This window comes from Lepidochelys olivacea (assembly GCF_965140295.1).
Source record: "Lepidochelys olivacea isolate rLepOli2 genome assembly, chromosome: 5".
NCBI lineage: Eukaryota > Metazoa > Chordata > Testudines > Cheloniidae > Lepidochelys > Lepidochelys olivacea.
The window spans coordinates 20531578-20551604 of record NC_140415.1 but is presented as its reverse complement, the minus strand read 5'-3'; the positions used below and the strand labels follow the sequence as shown (position 1 = coordinate 20551604).

Genomic DNA, 20027 nt, shown 5'->3' with positions numbered 1-20027 from the left:
CCTAAGGACTGATTTTTAAATATGCAGAACCTACTTACAGCAAGTTATAGTGTGCATGGAGGCTGTCCACCAAATCAAAACTCAGAGCAGCTGAGTTAATCTTCAGTATCGTCTGATGTTCTGCTAAATATTTTTTCCAACTTCTCCTCTTAGTTCAGCATCCCAGTTGAAATCCTCATTTCTTCTGCACCATAAAAATTAGGCTCTCTTTCCAGCAGTCTCTTCACTTTGGACATGAAGACAATTATAAACAAGAACCTTTTCCTCCACCCCCTTTTTTCCCCTGTTACATTTTAGTACATAGCTCAACCATTAGTGGCAACACTGACTGAACACCCATGTGGCCTAAAACAGTCAGAAAAAAAAACAAAAAAACCAATGAATAGCCAAGTTCTGTGTTACATGAACAGAGAATCAAAAAGTTCCATTTATTTAATAAATTAGCCATGAAAGAGATCACAGGAAATGAGAGTGTGGAAGGAAATTATCCAATTTCTCAGTATCAATGAGTAAAAGCTAAGAGAGAAGAAGCCATTTTTAAACACATTTTTATAAATGGTATATCAGAAGGGGTGATCTGATTTACAATGCATTAATTACTCTTATGCCTTATGTACTATAAAGTCTAATACTTTATCAGAATACAGAGTACAGAACTATATTTATTTATCCAAGACATTTTGTTTATTGCTAGAGGGGGGACAATATAATGAAAGGTAGAGATAACATAGAAGAAATATTTTAGCTATTAAAATCTCTACACATACGTTGTTACCAATGCATCTCTCTTACATGCTACCCACTATGGTTGAAAGACAGATATGCAGTGATTAACAACATCTTAATTAGATTTGGAAAATTTGTTAATTAAAAATGGACTCATCTAGAGCACAGTTTTGAACTCATACTTGTGCAGCTATAATATTTAAGAATCCAATCCTACAAGCATGCCAACAGACACATTTGAGTTCAATAGGAACAATCACATACATAAACTTAAACATATGGTTAGTATTTGTCAAATGCAACATGGTATGCTAAAGGATATACTTTATAAATATTAATGAAATGATTTTGAACATAGAATATGTAAAAAAGAAAAAACATGGCTCTAAAATGGGAATGGATCTCTGATGCCCTCTGCTGTCCTATTGTTGTCACTACTAAAACACTAGTAAGCATTAATTTCAGAATCAAATCATTTCTGAAGATTCACTTAAAAACTTAAAGTAGACTAATTTAATTACCTGATACTCCAATTTGACAGGTTACTGTTAGGTATGAGAATTTATTATTAGTGCTCACCTATGACCTATCAGCAATAATTAAAGAACATATTAAGCAAAAACAGAAGCAGATATGCTTTCCTTTAATATGCAATTTCAAGGATTTTCCAATTTGCCCCCCATCAGAATTTAGTCTCTGTTAAATTTTAATTTTCTTCATTATAGAAGATAATTCGAGCAGGTGACTTTCCCATCCATTCTATGACAAATTCATAAGCCCTTTGTAGGGGCATAGCTTATTCTCTTCCTGTGTTTGACTCCATTAACAAACAAATGCACATGAAACAAGTCCAGCCCAAGCCTTCTCTTCAGGCTTTACCCCTAAAGTTCCTCCTTGAGAGTTACTTAGCTACCCTCTAGAGTCCCTCTGCCTCAGACCCAAGATATCTCTGTCAAGTGAGCCTAGTTTTGAAGCTTGCTTTCTCCCTTTTTATTCCATCCAGCTGGAGGGTCTCTTCAGACTGAAATCCTGGCAAGGGTGGCCAGTTTCAGCCCAGCAAGATCAAATCAGGAAAAGGTTGAGGAGTTGTATGGGCTTTGTGTACCCCACTATAGATATGTAAAACTAATTATTCTTTCAAAAAAGTTCAAATAATAAAAAGCAAAATATAGTTGAAAAGGTTTAAATTTAAATAAAGGGCAGGGAGGGGAATCTAACACCACACAAGGTCAGTGCTCAGGACTAAATATGGGACATGTATCAAGAACACATATAACCTTACTATTACCCTCACTACAGTTTAATAAAACTTATACAAACATTTGCTTGGGATATATGTTTTCTTTTATTTGCCCTCAAATTCTAAAATGTTTAAAACATCCAATTTCAAAATATTCACCACTAACTGGCATACAAACCAACTTAGAAAAATAGCTCTCTAAACACATTTCTCTTGTTGATAATCTTTTAAAATCAAAATATAAAATCAGAATTCTAAAACATACAAATGCTTCCAGCTTATGCAATAATTTAAACCTGAAACGTAAAGAGCAAAAACTAATCATATATTGACACTAAATTCCTTTGTTTTTTCCTTAAACAGCTAGGTTATTTGCCTTTTTTTTTTTTGGCGGGGGGGGAGGCTCCATAGACTAGACTAATGTATAAACTCATCCTGCAGCTCTGATAATGTAACATCTGTACAATTTACTTAAACTTTAGTATTCACCGAAAGTTGCAGTTAGCATGGTTGTCATTACACGCATTTATTTATTACTCACATTGATAAATAGCCCATTATTATACTATCTGGGTAATATTTACATAAACTATAAATTTTGTGTTTCTAAATGCATACACAAATGCATGCAATTGATCAACTTGTGCCTTACTAACGGTTAATGAAATGATTTTAATGAGTAACTATAGTTTCATTTACTGAACATATGTAAACATAGAAAAAAGAGTTGTTAAAATGTTTTAAATATTTACTCTGTCAATTACCTGTATTTGTAGACAAAGCAAATCCATTAACATGTTCTTGTGTTAGACTTCATTAAAAATCTTTCTCCCTTATTAGTTTCAGCAATGAGATTATTCAGCTCCACATATATCCCCTCACTCTTCTTCTGTAAGCTTCATATATATATTTTAACAATATTATTTCCTGGTTTCCCACAATGCACCATTATAAAATCAAACTTCAGACACATCATAATGGAGGAATTTTTCAGGCAAGTCAAACTACTACAACTGACATGAAAAAATATGGATCAATGCTGCAACTTTAGCATGCATGCGTGAGTGCGCACGCACGCACACACAAAGGGTAAGACTTCTTTATATTGGACAACGATCGTACGGTAGACCCTGGCCCAGCTTCAACATTACCAATTATTGAAAGGGACACAGCTGATACAATATATTTGGATCTTAGTATTAATAATCTGGATTTCGTATTATTTCACAAAATCTTATTTAAAAAAAATTCAAATCAACTTGGAAAAGAGCATGGTAAACCATAAACAAATAGGGATAAATACCAATATCAAATTGGGGATCAATATCTAGAGCAGTAGCAGAGGGATCAGTGTTGGCTTGGTATTATTAAGCATCTTTATTACCTATCTGGGAGGGAAAGTAAACAGTATCTTCATTGAATACCTTTGTGCTTGCTAAGTCTAAAGAAAAAAGAATAAAAATCATGGTGGGACTTGTGATGACTGAAAGATATTGAAAAGGATATTAAATTTTTTTTAAAACATTTAAAATTATTAAGAGACAAGAAAAGGAAATCCACTACCATTGTGCAAGCTGTCATGAAATGGGAATTTTCTGCAATATTTTTATGAATATATGCATGGTAACGACTTACTTGAGTGGAAGCAAATAGATGCTCTGAGGGAAGAATGGTAGACATGAGGTATTTATGTTACCATCTGGGATGGTATGACTGGATTGGTAAAGTTCTGGCTGAAACTGACTCGTATCAATGGAGGATCCAGAAAGACAATGGGAACACTGAACAACTGGGAAACTCCAAGCAGGCAGAACATTTAAACTCAACATGGGTCTGCCAGAGGATGACAATGGACTGAGAGGTAAAAGGAGGCTAGGAACTAGCCTTTGATTTAACAAACACAAGTAACAATTGGTTTCAACAGAAATCATAGAAGAACAAAATGAAATGGCATATCTAAATAGTAGCATTAGTTTAATAAAAACCTGACCCCAGTAAGCTAGTTCCGGTGGGACTGATGGATTATTAGAGCAGTGCATGCTTGAATCAGGGCAGTAGTGACTATCTCATGGCCCTAAAGGCTCTAAAATATGTCTAATGAGGGTAACTAAGTTAAGAAGAAAATGCATATTTGATTATAATTGAAAATATGTTCCTTGAGCTCCACCCTGAAATTTTTGAACTGAAGCATTTGAAACAGTCCTATCACTAAAGGAAGGAGATATGGGGCTCCACCTCCCCAACTCTCTGCCAATGCTTTCCCTGCAGCACCAGGAACAGCTCTGATGTAAGCCAGCATCAATCCAAACAGCCACTGTCCCATCCCTGCTGCAGTTGCTCAGTGCTGCCCCCATTCGCAGCCTGCTGTATCACAGCGGAGGATGGAGAGAATAGCTCTAGCCGCTTCATTGCTTTCTTCCCTGCCAGGCTGTGGGAGGCCCAGAAAGAGCAAAATTAGGAGCTCAGCTGGCTTTACGTAAGCCTACTAAATAGTTAAACTATTGATTATATAGCCCCTTGACCTTTCTGAAATAATATATTCAGCCCACAGGCTGAACAGGTTAAACTCCTCTAGAGAAAGGGATAACTCACGCTAAGAGCCAGTGTTATCCACTAAGGCTGGATGCTGCATGATATAAAAGGAAAAATTAAGCAAGGTCAACCAGCTGGTTCCTTTTACACTCCCTGTACCCTGTCACAGTTTGTGAGGGGAAGTGTATCCACCAACTGAGGCCAGGTCAGCACTTGTGGACAAAATGGGCGTGCAGCAGAGTTGCCTGTAGATCACTTGTAGCACCGCTTGGACTCTGTAGAGGAGTTTTGGCCCCACAGTATTACTGGGAGGTCTTGTTGCTACCTCCCTCCTCCCCTTACTTACATGTCACAAGCCAGGGAGGCAGTAAGAGGGGCTTTCAAGAGAACATGCATTCAGCAGACTCATGATCAATTTCACTGGCTCATGTAGTCAGTGGCTTCTTCAGGAGATCAGGTTTGTAAGTGGTTACTAAAAAAAAAAAAAAACGGGGGGGAGGGTGGGAAGGGGGTATTTTTTTGGTAGGACCATCCAGGATCCCAGGAAAGGCGCTGGATGTTGGGAGGGGCATTCTCAACTTTCAAGGTCATATGATAAGCTTAATAGAGGACAATGGAGTAAAGATGTAGAGGGATACCAGGAAATACTCACCTGAAAAATCAAAACATCTGTGTGTGTGCACGTTTGTGCGTGTCTGTGTCTATATAAACATGTACCTCCACCCCAAGATACAGGAGTTTGAAAATCTGCCATATAAAACTAGACTTGCGTCCTGCCATAAACTGTAGGCATTCATGTGTTTTCCAGTCAAAATCTATAAAGATAGCATTTACGTTTTTAAAAAATTGAATGGCACTCTAATAGTTTAACATCAGACGAAATCTTGGGCCCTAAATGATCTTATTGTATCTAATGCTACTATTTAGATATGCCATTTCATTTTATGTTCTACTATGATTTCTATTGAAACCGATTGTTACTTGTGTTTATTAAATCAAACTGAGAGAAAGTTTAACGTTCGCAGAGCTCCATACTTTTACCACAGCACTCTAAATTTCTCTTAAAACTATCAGCGCTGCATGCGTACTCAGACTTCCAAAGGGAGTTAAAACTGTTTTGAAATTAAAAAACACTGTACCACTAAAGATTCCCCCTCCCCCCTCCGGTTCAATAAAGTCCGTGTTGAAAGCCAGAGCATGCCTGATGTTTATGTGTTCTCCTGTATTGCACAAAGAAAATGTGATTGATTTTTTGAAGTACAGTCTATGTGAGCAACACAAGCTTAAGACAATTACAATCATTCAAATACTGTATTCTGAAGTAAAAAATAGCAAAATGTATAAATCAAAAGCACACTGGATTTTGGTGCTCTGAATTTTCAAAGATACATCGTCATCATCAAACGCATCACAGTAGTCAATTACCCCACCCTTGACATTAAATATTCTGGATTTAAGTTTGCTAACAAAAACACTGAAGGTAAAACATTCGCCATACTATGTGCAGATTTCCCAACAGAAAAAAAATATATTATGCAACCCTCCACTTCAATTTTTCAGTTATTTTTCTGAACCTCTCTTGCCATAATCAGGAAGCTGAAGTCATCAGGAAGGTGTCTCTTTGCTAAGATTTCTCTCAAAGAGACCTGCAATCTCTACACAGAAGAGTGGTGAAAGAAATCCCTAATGAGTGGAGAGTGGCAAGAGAAATCCCCAATGATTCTGTCAGCATACATTTTTCATAAAGTGATTATCCCCCAGCAGCCTTTAGCTTCTTAGACTCCTCCTCCCCCCAACCCCTTCTATAATTGTTTTCCTTGTAGACTGGGCAACAATTATCATTGCTGCAGGACTGAATATGTTCACAAGCTATACATAAATACTAGTTTCACATCAGGGGCTTTTATCACTAATTGCACTATAAAATGTGCTATTAAAACTGAGATAAACAAGACTGTAAAAAAATAATCACATAATGAGCCATGACCACTTACAAGAAGTGTTTCATAAATGGCACAGTAAAACTTATTTTTCAAAATTTTAGTCATAATATCTCTCTTCCCTGCCTGCTCTCTTTTCAGATGGGATTGGGAAATAGTTCTGAATTTAAATACGTACTATTATATATAAATTAAAATAGATTAAAAATAGACTGCATTTCTATCAAGTCGATTCTTGGTGTACTCAACTGTTAATACATCTTAACAGACATTCTGATATTTACAAACCAGCTACAGTGTTGACATCTACTGTGCACTGCAAAGTATTTAATAAAAAGAATAATACTAAGTTTCAATCTTTGTTATAAATATAAATTACACTAGTTACCTTACGAAGAAATTCCATAAATCTCAAAATGCCAATATGGCAGGCAGGGAAAAAAATTAGCATATGAAAATCCTGTCACTCAGTTGCAATATTCAAGTGAAAATGAAAGTTATTAATTATAAAATACAGGTACTACAAAGAATAGTTAAAATGTATAATTGACATGTTTCAGTGCGGCCAATATTTTAAACCTCAAACACATCAACTGAAAAATAAACCGGTTTCTAAACTATATAACAAGTACGCTAAGCATCTGCTTCGTACTTTATATATAACAATCCTACCAAAGTGTAACTCATTGCGCACTTTTAAAAGTGGTGGAATTTACTCATATTGTTTTAGAGAAACATATTTTAACCTGTCATTTAAGCAGCTGCAGATACAAGGACAGTTAATCAATGTATATTAAAATGAATCTCTAAACTATAAGAGGCACTCAAATACTTCTTCTAATGAAGTATAAAAAGATTTGAGTTTGGATTCCCATAAACAGATATCATTTTAATTAATTTGCTTCAAATTTTAAAACAATGTGTATTTTTTCGTCTTTACTTTGGTTTATATTTAACTCTGGATAAATACCCTTTATGTTAGAAGCTACAGAAAGTTCTAATCAACTTCAATTCATTTTAATAGCCTCAAAGGACATCTGTTTTTTGGGCCTGACCTAAGGCCAACTGAATTCAGTGAGAGACTTTCTATTAACTTTAAAAGCTGTTGGATCGGGCTCTTTGAGATTAAAGTGATTAAGATTTTCTACATAGGTTCAGTTATGGCAAACAAAACAAACACATTTCAGCTATTGCATTAAAAACAAACAAAAACCGTACTTTGTCAGATGCTTCAGAAGCCAGAAGGTTCGTAGCAAGAGTCTGTAGTTTCTGATGGGCCATATTTTTTAGAGCAGCAAGGCTACGTCTAGTCATAGCCTGTTTTAGATTGACGGCTGGGTGGCTCAGGGAATCTACTGCAGCTGGAACTGCCTCATCACAAGCATTCAAGATCTCGACTGCCGTTATCCCCATCACACAACGATCCAGTGCACCTTGAAATGGAAGGTGAATAATGAAATGCATTATTTTAGTGCAGGCAATTCAAAAATGTCAAAAGCATATGTTAAGTAGTCACCTATTCTGCAGTATTTTCTGTAATGCCTAAGATGACCTGTTATTATTTATATTACTAACAGGCCTAGGAGCCCTAGCCGTGTAGCAGGACCCCAGTGTGTGAGGAGCTGCACAAGAACATGGTCCCTGCCTCCAACGAGCTTACCATCTAAGTATAAAACAAGAGACAACAAATGGCTATAGAAAGATGAGGGAGTATATTAGTCAACACACTTGGCAGTGGTATCGCAATAGTAACCCAATGACTTTTGTGACTAATATTCCTAATGTGGTGGGATTTTCCTAAATTTCCTTGCAATTATAGGATGTAAGAATCACAAACGCTACACTTGATTTTTATCATAGGCAAAGTCAGTAGCAACACTTACAGTTGCCTAACACTTTCCATAACCAGCCTGTTTCCAGTTACTTATAACTTTGTCAGACTTTACTTGTTGTGGCTTAAGTTTTCCATGCTTTCTCTCAGACTAGATTTTTTAGTTTAAGCAAAAACATCTCAGCCATTTCTGAGAAAGAGGTTAGTGAAAAAAAAAAATGAACAAACTTCTGCTACTGTTCAAAGAAATTGATGAAAAATTCTGTTAAGAGCTGTAGTGCTTTCATGCTTTGAGGCAGGAACTTGAAATATGACAGGCTGATAATCTCTCCTTCGCCCCAGTGCTAAATTATAAAAAACTCTGAAAACTGCTGTTAGGATATAGATATTCAGGCCTGTCTGTAAAGGCCTATACTCTAAGAATTTAGGTGTATTCTTATCACTTGGCTAGTGATAGAGGTATAAAAGAAAGAATCAAAATCACTGCCTGCTGGTGTAAGGGCCTTCTCTTACTGTGACAGTCTGAGGCCCTGTTCTTAGGCTAAGGCCTTTGGCTAAACAACAGAGGCAGCCATAAACTGGGAAGCGAACGGTCACATCCTCACATTCCAAACTAGTCACATTGAAAGAAGGTGCTATTCGGCTGTTAGGAATACAATCCTGTCCTGATAGTTCCTATCACCTCCAGAGAAAGGGAAGTGCCTAGAAAATGTAAAAGGAAACTTAGTTTGATAGCATCCTGTCTGGCAAGAACTTACTTATCAATAGCTGGGATGTGAAATCCTCACTTCTGTATTGTTTTCTCATTATAGTTCCCACTTTGCTATTGTTTGTCTGTATAATCTCTGTCTGGTTCTGTGATTGTTCCTGTCTACTGTATAATTAATTTTGCTGGGTGTAAACTAATTAAGGTGGTGGGATATAATTGGTTACATAATCATGTTACAATATGTTAGGATTGGTTAGTTAAATTTCAGGAAAATGATTGGTTAAGGTATAGCTAAGCAGAACTCAAGTTTTACTATATAATCTGTAGTCAATGAGGAAGTGACTGGGGGTGGGTGGGGGTGGGTGATGGGAACAGGGAATGGGGGTAAGAAAATTGGAATCATGTTTTGCTAAAGGGGGAAATGGGAACAGGGAATGGGAGTAAGGAAGTTGGAATCATGTTTGGCTAAGGGTAGGAATGGGAACAGGGACACAGGTGTAAGGCTCTGTGGTGTCAGAGCTGGGAAGGAGGATACTAAGGAAGGAAACTGGAATCATGCTTGCTGGAAGTTCACCCCAATAAACATCGAATTGTTTGCACCTTTGGACTTCGGGTATTGTTGCTCTCTGTTCATGCGAGAAGGACCAGGGAAGTAAGTGGGTGAAGGAATAAGCCCTCTAACAACTGCCATTTGCACATGCGCAGTAGACCTTTTAAGAGGCTTGATGCTAAAGTCTCTGATCATTCCATCTACACTGAGCATGCTCCACAGCCTCATAAAGCTCTGGCTCCAGACGGGGCACAGCAGCAGCAGCAGCCACCACCATCTCACTATTTTATGGGCAGTAGTGCTGGCCTGGAAGCAAGGAAACCAGAAGTTCTAAGCTCAGCAACTCCACTGACCAGTATTAATAATTCTGTGCATTTCACTGAATTTATTACTGACAAGTCCTCAACACTAACTTGGGAAGCAGGCAAGTGTTCCACAAAATTTTGCAGATCGGATAACAGAGGGTGCACTAGGTCCATTCTGGCAATAGATGTCTGAGTCTACTATATTAGAAACAAGTCTCATTCATTCTAAAAAGCAGTGCAGCTGTGAATGTATGAATAAGACACAGGTTCTCATTCTGTGGGCTGCCCCTCCCCACAGAGTGGAGGGGTTCCCAATAGATTTTAGGAGCCCCTCAACAGGTTTTGAACCCAGGACCTTTCAATCCACAGCACTTGAGATAAAAGGAGTACTAATAGCAGGAATAGTGTGTTATCCTCTGTGTAGGCTAGCCACTAGAAGGAAGCACAACACATGCTGGCCAGTGGCTTACACATATATTTGCTAGATCTCAGTGGAATGTTGGATGTCTGGATTGTTAGGTTGTACTCCCAGCTCTGGAGATCAGTAGTATCTAATTATTACTTGATAATACAGCTGTGTACACAGATTTGGCACATTCATTTTAAAAAACAAAGTTAAGTGCTCAAAAGTTAATAAGTGCCAGAATCTAGGTTGCTTGAGCAACACTAATTCAGCCCCTTGTGAGTATGCATGATGATACAGTCTTGCTCAACATCACATAGGAAGTCTGGCAGAGCTGGGAATAGAACCCAGATCTCTTGGGTTACAATCTAGTGTCTCATGAGGGTCTGAATTAGGCTGACCAGACAGCAAGTGTGAAAAATTGGGACGGGGTGGGGCGCTAATAGGAGCCTATATAAGAAAAAGTCCCAAATATTCGGACTGTCCCTATAAAATCGGGACACTGGGTCACCCTAGTCTGAATTAATGTTTCCCAAGCAACTTTAATTCTGGCATTTCCTAACTTTTGAGCACTTGTGTTTGCAATTTTTACTTTCATTAAACAGGATGTAATTTTATATATGTGCATATAGGCGTGTCCACAGGCACACCCTCAGTGCAAAACTATATTTCAAGATGGTTCAACAGGAGATGCTGGGTACTCAGAGGTTTTGAAAAAAAATAGCATGTCACTTTATCTACATCTCTAGCTTTAGCCATCCATTTTTGAATATGTTGGCCACTATGCCTTCTCTAGAAAGTTGCTGGTACTTGCATTCTTTCTGGGCCAGTACCATAGTGAGATGCTACTATACAAGTAGCAAATGTCTTTATATTTGAAGTTTTTAAAGCCAATGTTTTTTAAAGAATATAAAAAACATAACTGAATATGCCCTTTATGTCATGACTTCTCCTCAAAAGAGAATAATGTACCAGCAGCCTGTCAAAGTACAAAGGTAATAGTCTTTAACCACAGTGTGGGACTAAATTAAAAGTGACTTCAAAACTGGAACTCTGAAATATTTATTAGGACCAATAGTAAATTTTCATTTTTTTAAAGACATTTAAGATGTTCTTTGAAGTCCTTTTCAGATTTGACATTACAAGGAGTCCCAAATTATAGGAAAAAATGTTTCCAGTTCTTTTCCTCAGTACCTTCCTAGCAATACATTCAAGCTGATCTCAGAGGACATTAAATTTCACCCAGTTACTCCTGTACTGAACTTGGAATATTGGAACAATGGGTGCTGGGATATTTGCACAGTAGGATATTGTTTACGACAGAAATGGTTGACTGGTATATGATCTGGTAGATGACTGATCTTTTAGCCACTTTCTTCCGGTCTTTTGACAGTGGCCAATGCCAGGTGCTCCAGAGGGAATGAACAGAACAGGTATTCATCAAGTGATCCATCCTGTCACCCATTCCCAGCTTCTGGTAAACAGAAGCTAGGGACACTTCACAGAGCATGGTTTTGCATTCCTGCCCATCCTGGCTAATAGCCATTGACGAGTAAGTTGGGACGACGAGTGATTGTGAGGTTGCACTCTATATGATTTTATAAAAATATGCTAATGAGTGTGAATATAATGTAACTGGAATATGCTTCCTGCAAAAGGTCTCTTGTAAGGTATCATTACAAAGTTAATAATCTACTGAGTGTGGTCATCCTATTTGTATAACTGTATCACTCTTGTATCAAACTAGAAATATGAAATAAACTCTGAGGTCCTATTGTAGTTATGCAAAGTGTGGGCCATTAATGGTGGTTTGGAATCTTGATGGCTCCCATCATCCAGGACAATTGACTGCAGATGGCTCTGTTTTACTTGTAAGTCTTCCTGTATACACATGTGTGCTGGCAAGTGGGTAATGAAGTCTTCCAGTGACATGTGATCATGTCACCTGAACTGGAATCCATCTTTAACCTGGTGCTTTTCCATTGAGAAGGAGGGGGTGGGAACCCAGAGAGGGACAAAGGATTCCCGCCTTATGCAAAAGATATATAAGTGGGTGGAACAGACAAAGAGGGGAGCCATCATGAGAAATCCCCTAGCTACCACCTGAGCTGTAACAAGGGCTGTACCAGGGGAAAGGATTGTGCTCAGACTAGGACAGCGTCCAGTCTGTGAAAGAAACTTATTGAAACATCTCTAAGGGTGAGATTTTACCTGTATTCAGTTTTATTACTTTATTAGACTAGACTTGCGTGTTTTATTTTGCTTGGTAATTCACTTTGTTCTGTCTATTACTACTTGGAACCACTTAAATCCTACTTTCTGTATTTAATAAAATCACTTTTTACTTATTAATTAACCCAGAGTATGTATTAATACCGGGGGGGGGGGGGGAGGCACAAACAGCTGTGCATATCTCTCTATCAGTGTTATAGAGGGTGAACAATTTATGAGTTTACCCTGTATACGATTTATGTAGGGTAAAACGGATTTATATGGGGTTTGGACCCCATTGGACATCTGAGTGTCAAGGACAGGAACACTTCATAAGATGCATTCAATTAAGCCTATAGCTGTTAGGGGACATGGCTCAGACTGGGTCTGGGTTTGCAGCAGGCTAGTGGGTCTGGCTCAAACCAGGCAGGGCACTGAAGTCCTAAACTGACAGAGCAGGAAAGCAGGAGCAGAAGTAGTCTTGGCACATCAGGTGGCAACCCCCAGGGGGTTTCTGTGATTCAACCCGTCATGGTAATAATTAAAGGTTTTTGTCATTTTGCAAAAATGGAAATGTTATGGTATCCTTGCCAAATTCCAATTTGGACAATTACATACCTACAATAAGATCACTTAAAAAATTGCTTGCAACCTGGGTATTTTTTAAAAGAAAATCATGCTCCAGTTCTAGATAAGATGCTTTGATAACTTATCTTAAGTAAAAAAAAACAGCCTATTTCTCCTAAACTCAATAATCTCAATTAATAGAAATATAAGTGCTTTTCATATTAAACCACATCCTACTGTGGAAACACTTTTGGTAGCAGGAATATTATATGTATCAGTTCAGTTAATGATGTTTGAGAAGCTTATTAATGTCTTACGTAACCCCTGTTACACCAGGATTTAAACTGTGGGTGACAGCCCGGACACTGAAATGATCATGAAGGATTGAAGCAAAACAAGAAGCCACAACCTCTCCTATGCCAGGGTGGCCAGAGGCCAGCACAACCACAAAAGTGAGTGGAAGTTGCCAGGAAAAGCCATGAGCATAGTAGCCAGACAACTGTGCTTATTCACTACCTCCTTGCAGCAACCCCCTCACATGGAGCTCACTTGTACCCCCTCAAAGTACGATTTAAAACTGCTCCTTTCCCTACTGGAAACACAGATGGAGGCCAGGGCAGTACAAACTTTGTCTCCATCTTAGTAAGCAAAGCTTTGCTGGTACACAAAAGCATAATTCACATCCTTACACTGAACAGTATGTGAAATGATCAACATAACCCAATAGATGATGTTATTTTCTACTTCAGACTGTGAAGCAATGATAAATAGAAGGCACAGCTGCAGGACTTCCTCCTGCTTCTAACTGGTATCGTGTATTGAGAGAAAAGAACACAGCAACAAAACTTGGCTACATTATCAGATATGAAGAAAGATCTTCCTTGAAGAGAAGTTCACAGACTGTCAAAAACGAAAAAACCTTGCACAATTTGCTACATTCATCTGCTAAATTGGATGAATCTGGTTCCACACAGACATTTTCCCCTTAATGCCCTGTCCTCTTATTGCTCCAATTATATTTCATAAGACCTCATGATGTGCTTTCCTTCCCCCCTTCTAGTACATTTCATATTTTTCACTGCAGTTCAGAAACCACCTCTTCTTTCCCCATCAGGGAAAAATATCTGTTACTGTAATGTTTCCCCCACATCAGCAACAATGGGATGAATCAGGTCATCCAGGCTAACTGTCCATCTGAAGATGTGTGTATTACTGATTCACTACAGTGGTAGGTTTAATGAGATAACTTTCCACAGATGAACACCGCGTACGTATTTTGATTTATTTCCTTTCTATGTCTGTAACAGCTTAGAATATATAATTTTCTACATCATATCTATCACTTTTATACACTGTTTGTTCTGTTATTTAAAACTCATTCTCATCCTCTTAAATGCTTCCAATTGAATTCAAAGCTGTAATTTTGAGTATTATCCATCTTTTACTTACTTACTTAGAACAAAAAGAAAAGGAGTACTTGTGGCACCTTAGAGATTAACAAATTTATTTGAGCATAAGCTTTCGTGAGCTACAGCTCACTTCATCAGCTGCATTCAGTGGAAAATACAGTGGGGAGATTTATGATAGTGTGGCTGATGTGATTAGCCCCTATGATGGTGTCCCCTGAATAGATATGTGGATACAGTTGGCAATGGGCTTTGTTGCAAGGATAGGTTCCTGGGTTAGTAGTTCTGTTGTGTCGTGTGTGGTTGCTGTTGAGTATTTGCTTCAGGTTGGGGGGGCTGTCTGTAAGCAAGGACTGGCCTGTCTCCCAAGATCTGTGAGAGTGATAGGTTGTCCTTCAGGATAGGTTGTAGATCCTTAATAATGCGTTGGAGAGGTTTTAGTTGTGGGCTGAAGGTGATGGCTCGTGATGTTCTGTTATTTTCTTTGTTGAGCCTGTCCTGTTGTAGGTAACTTCTGAGTACTCTTCTGGCTCTGTCAATCTGTTTCTTCACTTCTGCAGGTGGGTATTGTAGTTGTAAGAACACTTGATAGAGATCTTGTAGGTGTTTGTCTTTGTCTGAGGGGTTGGAGCAAATGCGCTTGTATAGTAGAGCTTGGCTGTAGACAATGGATCATGTGGTGTGGTCTGGATGAAAGCTGGAGGCACGTAGCTAAGTATAGCAGTCGGTAGGTTTCCAGTATAGGGTGGTGTTTATGTGACCATCGCTTATTAGCACTGTAGTGTCCAGGAAGTGGATCTCTTGTGTGGACTAGTCCAGGCTGAGGTTGATGATAGGATGGAAATTGTTGAAAACATGGTGGAATTCCTCAAGGGCTTCTTTTCCATGGGTCCAGATGATGAAGAGGTCATCAATGTAGCGCAAGTAGAGTAGGGGCATTAGTGGACGAGAGCTGAGGAAGTGTTGTTCTAAGTCAGCCATAAAAATGTTGGCATTCTGTGGGGCCATGCGGGTACCCATAGAAGTGCCGCTAATTAGAAGGTATACATTCTCCCCAAATGTGAAATAGTTATGGGTGCGGACAAAATCACAAAGCTCAGCCACCAGGTTTGCTGTGACATTATCGGGGATACTGTTCCTGACGGCTTGTAGTCCATCTTTGTGTGGAATGTTGGTGTAGAGGGCTTCTACATCCATAGTGGCCAGGATGGTGTTTTCAGGAAGATCACCAAGGGACTGTAATTTCCTCAGGAAGTCAGTGGTGTCTCGAAGATAGCTGGGAGTGCTGGTAGCGTAGGGCCTGAGGAGGGAGTCTACATAGCCAGACAATCCTGCTGTCAGGGTGCCAATGCCTGAGATCATGGGGCACCCAAGATTTCCAGGTTTATGGATCTTGGGTAGCAGACAGAATACCCCAGATTGGGGTTCCAGGGGTGTGTCTGTGCGGATTTGTTCTTGAACTTTTTCAGGGAGTTTCTTGAGCAGATGGTGTCGTTTCTTTTGGTAACCTTCAGTGGGATCAGAGGGTAATGGCTTGTAGAAAGTGGTGTTGGAGAGCTGCCTAGCAGCCTCTTATTCATATTCCAACCTATTCATGATGACGACAGCACCTCCTTTGTCAGCCTTTTTGATTATGATGTCAGAGTTGTTTCTGAGGCTGTGGATGGCATTGCGTTCCGCATGGCTGAGGTTATGGGGCAAGTGATGCTGCTTTTCCACAATTTCAGCCTGTGCACATCGGCGGAAGCACTCTATGTAGAAGTCCAGTCTGTTGTTTCGACCTTCAGGAGGACTCAACCCAGAATCCTTCTTTCTGTAGTCTTGGTAGGAAGGTCTCTGTGGGTTAGTATGTTGTTCAGAGGTGTGTTGGAAATATTCCTTGAGTCGGAGACGTTGAAAATAGGATACTAGGTCACCACAGAACTGTATCATGTTTGTGGGGGTGGAGGGGCAGAAGGAGAGGCCCCAAGATAGGACAGATTCTTCTGCTGGGCTAAGAGTGTAACTGGATAGATTAACAATATTGCTGGGTGGGTTAAGGGAACCACTGTTGTGGCCCCTTGTTGCATGTAGTAGTTTAGATAGTTTAGTGTCCTTTTTCTTTTGTAGAACAGCTTACAGAGCATCTTTCATCATATGATCTTAAGGCACTTTACAAATCAACTACAGCACCCCCGTGAGTAGGTATATATGATTATCCCCCATTTTACAGATAAGGAAACTGAACCACAGGGAGGTTAAGTTACTTGCCCAGGATCATAGAAGTCAATGGCAGATCTGGGAATAAAAGTCCAGATTTCCTGACTCCAAGTCCTGTTGATTTAACCACTAGACCGTGCTTACTCAACAGTTACTTCAAGTTTAAGGACAAACTCAAACAATCAGTTACTGAAGTCTCCATCAGTGTGTCCAGCAGTTGACAGCCCAAGTGCATTAATTAGCTTTTCTAAAGATAAATAAGAAATTAAGTGGGGGGGGAAAATAACCACGGCTAACTGTATTTCTCTAAATCTAATCAAGAACTAATTATTGGTTTTAACTACTGGAATGTATGCAAGAGTTGTGGCACCAAAGAATCCTAGGCATACTCCATATTTAGAGAGTCATATTTCCCAAAGGTAATGTGATAAAGTATGTTTGGTGTCATGCCAATCTGTCTTGCAGATGGAAAGCTAGACAAACCTTATAGAACATATCCCCAAAAAGTAGAATTTAGCTCCAAATGAAGGGATATTTTGTTCAGTTTCTTGCACTTGACCTTACCGGTATCCATTTGCCAGACATACACAGATCCGTCAGAACATCCCACCACCAGGTAATCATCTGAAGGCCTCCACTTTATTACTTGAATAGGGAAAAGGTGACGAGATGCCAGCATAATGCATTTTTTCTCTCGCAAACTCAAAAGTCCTACTGAGTGGTCACTGGCTACTGAGCAGATGCAGTGCTGGACTCTTCCCTGAAAAATAAAACATGTCTTGATCATAATAAGATTACTTTATATTTCCATATCACTCTTCATCAGAGATCTAAGTAATAAACAAACTTCAACAATCTGTGAGTTTTGTAATTACTACCATACCCATTTTACAGATAAGACACAGAGAGTGAAATTCTAACCCCATCAAAGTCCATGGCAAAATTCCCATTTGACTTTAATGGGCGCAGGATTTCACCAAGAGAACTTAAGTGATTTGCTAAAGATTGCACATATTGAAGAGCTGGGAACAGAATTTAGGAAGTCACCTGTTAACCACTTGAACATAATTGCTTATCCAGGCAGGTTGTGAACAGTGTTAGGGGATAATGAACATCCTGCCTCTCCTATATTGCTTAATGCTACAAGAGTCTCAGTATGGAAGTATCTGAAAACCACTACACAAAACCAGTGATGTTACTTAACTAACATTAATTAAGAGGCTCTGAACTTTTCATACCTTGATATATTATACGTTTGTTTGTTCTTAAAAAGTGATCACTGAAGTTATCTAACATTCTTCCTTCTTAGAAAAAAAATTGAGATAAGGTTTAAATACTTTTTTTTTTTTTTTTTTTTTTTGAAGTGCATCTCATCCAAGCACTTACGGAAATGTTTTCTGAAAAGCTGCAAAATTAATGCAACGAGAACAAGAAATAATCATGTCTTGGAACAGTTTTGCAGTCTTTTAAAAACAATTCAGCCATTTGACAAAATAGTTCACCTTCAAAGCAAATAGAGATTATTTATGCTCAAAAGAATCTTGTTTTCATTTTATTATATTACAGCATGAAACATGAGCCAATACAGGGAATGACACTACAGCCCTGATCCAGGAGGGAGCTCTGCAATTATAAATCCAATGCAGCTTCCCACTGACTTCCTTGGGGGTCAGCCTAAGTAGAGCCATTTGTAAAATCAGAGCCTAAAACAGTATTTTTAGTAAATCTATTAATTCACAACTTTGTTGTAGGTGAGGAAATGATAGGAAGAAGGTATTTGCGCCTCCAACCGATTTCCTATTTTTTAAAGGTCAAAACACACAACTGACAAAGGGGAATTTCTATCAAACAAGCATATAATTATTCCTGACACTTTCAATTTGCAATTAGTAAGTGTTTAGGTGAATTGTCAAAACAAGATTCTCTGTAAAAAAAAACCAATCTTATTCTTTATTACCATTGGCTGTGGTTCTTTTAATGTTTGCATAATTGAAAACACAAAAATGTGCCTTTATAATGATCAATAATATAATCAACTAATCATATAGAGACAAGCCATCAGAAATAATTTGAATAGAAAGAAACACTATAAGCAAGATACTGCTGAACAATTTAATTTTTTTTTATTACTTTAAATTCAAGCATCATTGCAAACTACATTTAATATTACATTTAATTTTGGGCAGGTGTTAATTTTTTAAATGGTTATAAGTTGAATGGAGCCATAAACATCCAGTAACAATTAAAGTAAATGAGACAGAATCTAAGTATTTACATCATTGTGTATGGTTTGCCACAACAGATACAGGCCCTGACTGAGAAAAGCACTTAAGCATGTGTGTAAATTGTTTTTCTGAACAGGGATATATTGAAACACATGCTTCCCGAAATGAAGGCCATAGTACTTAGAGAGACTGGCACATTCAATTTTATTCAGATGAAAACAGACAGAAGGAACCTTTAGAATATAAAATCAAAACAAATCCAACTGCCTGCAAGTATACCAAGGTGTATTCTAAGTAGCAACTCTAGAGTAAACTCTTGAGATTAAAATAACATCATGTACCCAAATAAGTGTAAAAAGAAAAGGAGTACTTGTGGCATCTTAGAGACTGAAAAATGTGTTCACCTCTAAGGTGCTACAAGTACTCCTTTTCTTTTTGCGAATACAGACTAACAGGGCTGCTACTCTGAAACCAAATAAATGTGTTATGGCACATGTAAGTTAAGTTATTTTAATATAATTTGCTGACAATGTTCATTATTATTATCGTAATGTATGACTAACTTTTGTATATGCATGTAGAGCAATGGTTCCCAAACTTTTTACTAAGGTGACCCACAAACTGCATTTTTCCTTCTTTTGCAGCCCACCATTATATATATGCAAACTCCACTCCATCAACACAACCCTAATCCCAGCAGAGAGGAGGCCTGCAGGGAGGGAGTTTGGAGTGCAAACCTACCCCGAACTCATCCTGCAGTAGCAGTTCCTATCCCACAGGGCTGGGCTTAGCTTTCCACTCAGAGGGCAGCAAGGAGAAACCTGAGTGGCACTGAGACCCTGAGTGGCACTGAGACCCTGTGCACCAGGTCACAATGCCCAGAGTGGGGCCCAGCCCCACGGGACAGGAACTACCACTGCAGGGTGACTGTGGGGCAGGCTCGCTCTCCAACTGCATTGGGGTGGGAGAAGTATATGCTTGCCTCCACCAGGGCCCAGGGATGAGGTAATACAGCCCTAGATGTGGCGACCCATCTAGAAACTTCCCACGACCCACTGGTATGTCTGGACTGTTTGGGAAATACTGATCTAAAAAATGGCAGTAGGCATACAGAAAATGAATTCTGAATTAGGTTGTAGTCATTTTACAATAGCAGCTGAAGTTACTGTCATCAAATTATCAG

The 20027-nt window shown here is 38.7% G+C and overlaps 1 protein-coding gene across 4 annotated transcripts in view; it reads right to left on the bottom strand.

Moving 5' to 3' along the window:
* WDR7 (WD repeat domain 7) overlaps positions 1-20027 on the bottom strand; it is a 385156-nt gene that overhangs the window by 287033 nt on the left and 78096 nt on the right. For all 4 annotated transcript variants that reach the window (XM_084629121.1, XM_084629122.1, XM_084629120.1 and 1 more), the window contains 2 exons: positions 17184-17379; positions 7657-7871 (listed from right to left, as the gene is read on the bottom strand). In XM_084629121.1, coding sequence (XP_084485247.1) covers positions 7657-7871; positions 17184-17379 — 411 coding nt within the window. The remainder of the gene's footprint in view (positions 1-7656; positions 7872-17183; positions 17380-20027) is intronic.